The sequence below is a fragment of the Quercus lobata genome, chromosome 4 (genome assembly GCF_001633185.2).
Source record: "Quercus lobata isolate SW786 chromosome 4, ValleyOak3.0 Primary Assembly, whole genome shotgun sequence".
Taxonomy (NCBI): Eukaryota; Viridiplantae; Streptophyta; class Magnoliopsida; order Fagales; family Fagaceae; genus Quercus; species Quercus lobata.
This window is the reverse complement of record NC_044907.1, coordinates 43,475,515-43,484,029: the sequence shown is the minus strand read 5'-3', so window position 1 is coordinate 43,484,029 and position 8,515 is coordinate 43,475,515. Positions and strand designations below refer to the sequence as shown.

Genomic DNA, 8,515 nt, shown 5'->3' with positions numbered 1-8,515 from the left:
CCAAGCTCGCAACGCTTAGCATCGTCGTTGGTGCCGTCAAGACGCTTAAGTGTTGCTGTTGGCAATCGACGCCGATCGCAATGCTTAAGTGTCACCGTTGGCATTGTCACGACGCTTAAGCATTGCCGTTGGCGTCGATCGTAAGGCTTAAGCGTCGCTATTGGCGCCGATCGTGACGCTTTTGGCGACCCTTCGCCTCCCACCACAACCGGCGACGCATCAATTCGTGTAATGGGTATTTTTTGTTAATTTTTTTTTTTAATGATCCAAATTTGAGGTTGTGTGATTGGCATTGTAACCCAAATGAAAACTGAGGCCACTGATGGCTACAACGCAGTCCAAGTTAGGTTTCGAAGGGTCAGGGACCGCATGCTCACAAAGCCAGAGATGGGTCATTTGCAGAAAGCGGGTGCTATTCCTATGCGCCATTTGCAGGAGTTTCATTTGGTTTCTATGGATGGGTTTAAGGCTAACCAGAGGCTTGTGTTTGATGATCTTTTCAAGGAGGGTGATCTTGTTGATGTGGCTGGCACCACCATTGGAAAGGGTTTTCAAGGTTTCTTTTTTTGTCTTTACAACTTTGGGTTTTTTTTTTTTTTTTTTTTTTTGCACTTCATTTTTGATAGATATATGTTTTAAGTTTTTGAAATTCTATTCTTTCTTCTTATGTGAATTATGCTTTGGTTGATTGCTGAGGAGAGAGAGAATATATTGAGCTGAAGATAAAGAAGTAGAAATTTGAAATTTTGACTTCACCAGGGAATTGTCTTATGATGTTTCTTTTGAAATATGCGCTTTGTAATAAGTCGTGCCCTAACCCGATTAAAATCAGTGCTATATCCTTCCATTTTACATAACAATAAGTGTGTGATGAAAGTGAGCAATGGACTAGATCATTAGCAATCACCAGTGGAGGAAACTTAGATTTTTGTTTATATTTGGGAATTTAGAAATTAAGAGTCAAATATCACCATAAGTCCTGAAAGTTACATTTGAGGAATTGACCTTTTACAATTGTTCAATGCAATATGTTTCAAAATATACAAAGGGGGAAGGAATGGTAAGCACAAGGGCAATGTATGTATTCTAGGTTTTTTTTTCCAATATAGTGACTTGTGGTTATTTATCACGTGTGCCTAAAATTTGAAGTTGCAACCTTTTCTAGTTTCAATACATCATCGCCAACTGGTTTTCTTGAAATATCTTGTGTATTTTCATGTGTTTATTGGAGTTTGAGGATGTTCACTTTGTATGAAGTTTTCTCATTCATTCTAACTTCCCAAAATGGTTGAGTGTAGTGTCAAGGGATTCATGAAATTGTTCAGTTATAAATGGGTTAAACAAGGGGAAATTTTGGTTGTGCATTGCATGGAAAGTTTGCCAAGCTTTATTAGTTTGAGTTGTTGTGCCCTATCTAGAAATGGTAACTAATTGAGGATTTGTTTCTTAGATACCTTTCAAGAACATTGCATTTTGTGAGGAAAAAAGAAACATAAGGTCAATTATAGATTATCCTCTGAACAGCGGCTATGGTTTGTAACTCATAATTTAGTGAAACTTCTCCCATCAAGATGGTTGGAGAGAAGGTTGTAGACTTTTGTCAAATTTTTCTTCAACATATATCTTTCATAGTACTTGGAGGGGTAGACTTCTAGTGTACTCCCTTTTTTTTTTATTATAAATGATGTCATAATGCTGCGTCTTGCTAAATTTTCATGACAATATACCCCCTTGTTGGTAACACAATTTTCATGACAATATACCCCCCTTGTTGGTAACACCCCCACCCCTACCTTTTTAAAAAAAAAAAAATTATTTGTTAAGGTACACACATGCACCTAGCAATTGAATGGTTGATTTTTGAATCTGATTTTTCCATTATAGTACAAGTAGTGTTGTTTCTGGATTGTGGCTTTTGTTTGCTAGTTTTCATGTGGGGTAGTGATTTTGAAGAATTAGATATTTGTGTTGATATTTGGTTGTTTACAAGCTTTTCATTCTCCTGTTAATATCTTTCTTCATTGGCGGTTCTAATTATTGTCTTATCTGCTTGTTTAACTTTTCTTTAACTTTTGTACTTATAAATTTAACTTTTCTTTTGCGGACTAAATACACATTGTTTGCAGTAACTTTGGATTTTTTCTGAAAGTTGTAAACTTAGCTTGAGCAAAGTATGTAAATTCTAGTTAAAAACTTATAAAACTCTATACTTATGATGTTGGAAATTGGATTTGTGGTGGTATGTTATGTTGGAGCAAGTGGGTGGCTTGCATGATGTTATAAGGTGGTTTAAATTTATATTGGGAGTGTTTTTTTAAGATTGGTGAAAATTGTATGAACTTTTTGAGGAGGGTTAAAGTGTGATGAGTAGATTTTCACAATGGGGTATTCGGTTTTACTTTGACTTTGATGTTTTGGCATTTGGGTGTTTGTTTCAAAGCGTGGTTCAATATTTACTTATAATTGTTTGGTTGTTGCTTTCAAGAATTAAGGTTCAAAGATTAATTAGTTGTTTATGGGGGATTCTTTGGTTTCACATTATTTCAAGGTGATCTAATGTAAGGGCTATATACATAAAACTTGGATAGAAAAGGGTAAAATGAGTAGGTAAAGAGGTGTGTTCTTGTTAAGTAATTTTTTTTTTCCAGGAAAAGGGTCCTCTTCATTTGTCTTTGAAATGGAAAATGTCCATTTAATGGTGTGCATGGTGTCTTGTCCTCTAAAATAAGTATTCATTCCTTGGTGTAGTAAGAATAGAATACTAAATGATGTGTCACCATGTACACCTTTACATCCGAACACTGAAATGGAAAGTATAAGGGAGTCCTATAATTTGAATGTATATCACCAAGAGCCTTGTACTTAGCGGCATTGGCACATTATCTAGTTCTTTATAGAGGTAGGAGAACTTAAGTTTGAATCTCCCTCCCCCACTTAATGTTAGCATCAAAAAAAAAAAAAAAAAAAAAAAACTTGAACGTGTAAGTCAGAAATGTTAAACAATGTTAGTTTTGAGGATCTAGTTTCATATTTGATGGTAGATGCTAAGAGTTTTTTTGTGGTAATATGTAGGTTTTTGGTCCCTCAGCTCAACAAAGAGATCTTTATGATCAAGCAGTGATTCCAATAGTACATGAAGTTTTAGAAGGTTTCAATTGTACCAAGAGGAGCGAGCTAAGGACCAAGAGGCATCAGCTAAGCAAGAGGCATGAGGACATCTTCCATTAGTTCTAATTATATTATGTTATACTTTCTGTATTGTTATAAAACATTTTGAGTTATTGTATGTGTTGCAAACAATTATTGTATACTTGTATGGAAGGAATTTGAATTGGATACTTGTTTTATTTTTTACTTATGGAATGTATGGATCTTTTTATAATTAAATGTGCTGTTGAAATAAATGTGTCATTCAAATGTGAAGTTTTAATAATGTAATGACAAGTTATAGGTTAATATCAAAGCCATGAAAAAAATAAAAAACAAAAAATAAGTTTTAGTGACGAAAATTTTCGTCATTATATGTGACTGGATTTTCTTAAAAATAGTTTTAGTGATGAATTTTTTTCATGACTATATGTACCCAAGCATAGTTTTAGTGATGAAATTATTCGTCACTAAATATGATTTAGTAAACTAAAGTATTTTTAGTGACGAAATATTTTTGTCACTGAATAATGTTTTTAGTGAGGAAAACATTTAGTGACGAAACGTTTTCGTCACTAAAAGTTTTTTTTTTTAAATCAAATCGGACTTTTAGTGACGAAATTTTTCGTCACCAGGACTTTTAGTGATAGGGCTACAATGACGAAATGAGTTTCATCACTAAAAGTCCAATTTCGTCACTAAAGGTCCTCAGTGACGAAAAACTGGACTTTTAGTGACGAATTTTTTCGTCACTGAAAATATATTTTGTTGTAGTGCAACTTGTCATTTGTTTGCCACGTCAAAAATGAGTTTTCAATATGGACTAAATTAATTGCAAGTTGAAAATAGCAAAGACCAAATCAATTGTTACTAAAATGTAGTGACAAAACTAACTATAACCCTAGAATATATGAACTAAAATGATAATTTCACCAAAAAAATAAATACGAAACCCAAGATAGGAATGCTCTGATTTGTACAAGCAACACTTGGATAATCATATCTTTACGGAACTCTCCTTATCGATCAAGAAAGTAGGGAGCTAGTTATATATTAAAGAAATCAAACTCATAATTTACAGTTATATAGAATTTAGACATACACAGACCTTCCTTATCATCAATATCTCACAGGTATCTCATTCATCCAACACCCCCCTAAATTCTTAATAACCCAATAATCAGAACTGTCATCACTGCTCGTACCATACCCATTTCTCTCCCTCTCTCTCTGAGCGCGCCCTTGTTAAAGTTGAAAAGAGAAAACAAGAAAAGAAACTGAAGAAAAATGCAGCGTTTTGTGAAGAAATAATAGAAGAACCCAAAGATGGAAACGGTGTCATTAGAATTAAAGAAAAGAAACAAGAGACAAAGAAACGATGCCGTATCATTAAACAAGAACAAACGAAAATTAACAAAATGATGTTGTATAGATAGCACACATGTCATAATCGTATTGGTTTCTTTTGTAACCGTTGCGTTAGTTAGATTTGTTATTTCTGTTTTCTTTTCACGCCTTTTTTCTGGGCTCGTGTACATGCTCTGTTATGTAGTACAAATAGCAAAGGAGCTTTGTATTTTGTTTTTATGTTCTCCATTTCTTTTCCTCAATAATAAGAATCTTATTAAGAGAGTTTCTTTCTTAGTTTCGTTCTGAAAGTTTATTTCTTTACAACCCTATCAATGACCAAAATGGGCAAAGACTCACCGAAACCACCACCACCACCACAACCACGCCAAATACCGCGAAGAAACAAAGGCAATCACTCCAGTGTTATTATTTTAGCTATTATTTTATCATCGATTTGCAAACTTTAAGCTATTATTATAGAATGTTAGAGCATGTGTATCTTTAGGAGAGAAATAGTTACCTGTGTCTGCAATTTCGTACCAAGCGTTGTCAGCCTTACTAATTTTCTCTATCAAAGAAAATCTGTCCAACCCACAGGATTCCCTGATAAAATATAAGGCCAAAGTATTCTTCTTGCTCCAAGCAGGTGTAGTTGGTTTGTTGGTTGTTTCAACAACAATGTTCCAAAGATCATGTTCCATTAAAAATGTTTTCATCCGATTGCTCCAAGCCACACAACTTTCTTCCTCCTTCGCTGGAATTGAAACACCAACAACAGTTTAATATATCATTCTCACATATAATTGTGACTCAGTGAAGATTCTATTAAACTCTTTTAGATATCCCAAATACCGTAGTGGGGTATTAGGTATATTACGTACATTTCAACCATTCTTGCTTTACGTGTTTACCTGATCTTAGCTTCTCCTCATACTTCCAATGTACACACTTTGGACATATGTAGGCACATTTTTTGAAAGGGGAAGCAGTGACTTTTTCTAAGACTTTTTGTTATGACACTCACCTCCCCTTAATTTGGAATAAGATAGTCACTTCCTTTAAAATATAAATTATTTACACATGCCCTCCCTTGAATGATTAAAAATACATTAAAATTCTTTGGGGAATTTTCTTTTTCCAAAGTTCTTATTAGAGGAGTGTGAATGGCAATTTAAGTGAAGGGCAAAAAACAAAATTTAAGTTTTTTAGAGCTTACTTTCGGTTATTTAGAAGAGGTTAGTGTAAATAGTTTGTATTTTAATTCCAAATTGGATGTAAAAACATTGGAATTTACTCTTTTTCAAAGTGATATCCGGTGTGTATAGAGTGTGAATATTGGGAGTATGAGACAATAATTTTCCATTTGATAATGAAAATATATTATGATTTAATTTAACAGCAAGAGATTAAAATCCTAAGAAAAAAAAATAGCAGCAAGCAACTTTATGGCATTTTCCTCACCTAGCTAATTGTATTTAACCTATAATTTGGAAGATCTAAATGAAATAAATATTACAAAATGCATACCAGTATCAGCCACCCAAACAAAAATATAACTAGTAGCAACCATTAAAAAAATAAAATTCCAATAATTGATAACAGGTCTGGGAGAACAAAATAAAGTTGGAATTTTAACAAATGGGGAAAACAAAACATAATTACATTTTTTTGGATGAAGTAAAAAAGTGAAATTTACTAAAACTTAGATCAAATCTGATGAAGAAGTTTGTAGCAAATGATTCTATTATATACGACCTACAGCTTAGACATCTAAATAGAGAAACCTACAAGTAGCTTAGTTATGTATTTATCCCACCGTTGTGAAGTACATGTGTTATGTTGTCATTGGTACCTAGAGTTGGTGGACCTTTTTGTTATATTAGTTATAAGCTATTAATTAGTCAGAGTTTCAGTTTCAATTTTTTTTTTTTTTTCCCTGCTTCTTGTATATATAAGCAAAGATTGAGTTATTCATTCAATGAGAAATCAAAGAAGATTATCACATTCTTCATCTCCAAACACAAATTTGACCATAACCTTTCAGTATCGTGTTAATTTAGTTTATGTTGTTATCTCTTGAATGGAAATTGCTAATGTGACTAATGGCCAAAATAAAAAATTAGTTTTTATTGATATGACAATAAACTAATTTTTTATTTTAGCCGTTCGCCACGTCAGCAATTTTCATCCAAGAGATAATAGCAAATATTAAATTAACATAACACTAAAAGGTTAAGAACCAAATTGAAATAAAATATAAAAAATAAAGACCAAATACATAATTTACCCCAAATTTAAATACTAGCCTCTCTAGATTCTGATTAAAAATATGTAATGCACTTAAATAGTTGACTAATGTATTTTTAATTCCCTCTAATTACTCTTATGTCATATATAGCTCATTAAATTATAGTGTATTTAATGTATACTATATTTATTTTTTATTTTTATTAAATTGACTTGTATATTTTTAGACATATCAAGACTTATTTATTTATTTTTTGGCAAAAATGTAAAGCCTTACTTAATATAAATATTTTTGTTTAAGTAAGAAAATATCATATGTGCCAAAGGCCTTATAGCTGAATTGGCACCTCCCCACACAAAGTGTTTGGGGGTTTGGGGGGAAAAGATTCAAGATGTGGAGTTAGCAGCATATTGTAATTATTTCTCAAAAAAAAAAAAAATCATATGTTAAAAAAAAATTATAAACATTCTTCATGTGTATATATATATAGCTTGGTTACCCTTGAAAAAGTTTTTGGCACCGCCACTGCTTCAGTGTTAGCTTCTTCAACGTTTGCTAAAATATGTTCTCCAACCAGACTTCAATTGGAGAATATGCTTGAAACCCTTACTATTTGCATAGTGGAGGATAATCCAAGCACTATTCTTGTCACTCAACTTTTATGGATGAAACAATTACAACACCTAAAAGTAGATCTTTTCTCATGGTAGTGACTACCAAAAATAAGATTTGTTATGTTGATGGAACAATCTTGCAACCCTTAGATATCTTGAGCCCAGTATTTAATGCATGGAGGCACTATAACACCATGTTGCTATCATGGAGCTTCAATTCCTTCTCGAAGGAATTTATGTTTCACAGGAAGACATGAATTGAATAAACTTGAAAGTAAAGAATTGAATTAAAAGAAAGTGAAGTTTAAAAGCTAAACTGAATTGAATTTGAAACAAAATTAGAGGACATAATTTGTAATTTAACCCAAAACTTATTAGATAATTAAGTAGTATGAGATTGACCACAAAAGAGTCTAACTTTATTTTTTTGGGAAAAAAAAATAGAGCCTAACTTTATGATTACAGCATAAAAGCATATTATAAGACCACGAATTATAATTTATTTATATCTAAATAAAATTGCCATGGGGATGGGGCATTTCTACGGGAGTATCAGAATGGGTCTTTTTTGAATGCTTCAATCATGGATTTGGCACCCATCACATGTCCTCCGGCATAAGGCCATTCCCGCTGTTCAAATGTTGGCTTTGCTTCTATTAATACTGCTGGTGGTTGTAATGGTGGTGGCAACTAGATGAGATAGAGGGGAGGAGGAAAAGTGTGATGATTCTGTATTTCAATTCATTTCTTTCTTTTAAGTTTTTTTTTTTTTTCCTCTTTTTTTGGGTAAGTTTATTATCATATCTTCTAGACCTTAGGCCTATTTGAGGTATAAAATGTTAGCACGTGCAATATAGAGAGAGACATACCAACATAATGTCTTTTGGGGATCCGGCATATTGCTTCCAAAGTTTCCCAAGCAATTTTGGCAGAAGTAATCAGACTAATCACATGACATATCCGTTGCGGGCATGAAATTTGGATCACATGTAAAGCCATGGCATTCTTCTTGCTCCAAGCCTTGAAAGCAGCTTCATCATCTTCTTGTTTAGGACATTCGTCAGTTGTATTAACAATGTCCCATAGATCTTGAGCAATCAAATAGGTTCTCACTTGGATGCTCCAAACCAAATAATTGTTTACATTAAGAACTTCA

General features: G+C 32.9%; 1 protein-coding gene across 1 annotated transcript; it reads left to right on the top strand.

Moving 5' to 3' along the window:
* The first annotated feature begins 303 nt into the window (after positions 1-303).
* LOC115985254 (50S ribosomal protein L3-1, chloroplastic-like) lies at positions 304-3,228 on the top strand. The gene is made up of 2 exons (XM_031108218.1): positions 304-556; positions 3,089-3,228. Exons 1-2 carry the CDS (start codon positions 304-306, stop codon positions 3,226-3,228), a joined length of 393 nt encoding a protein of 130 aa, XP_030964078.1.
* Positions 3,229-8,515: the final 5,287 nt, after the last annotated feature.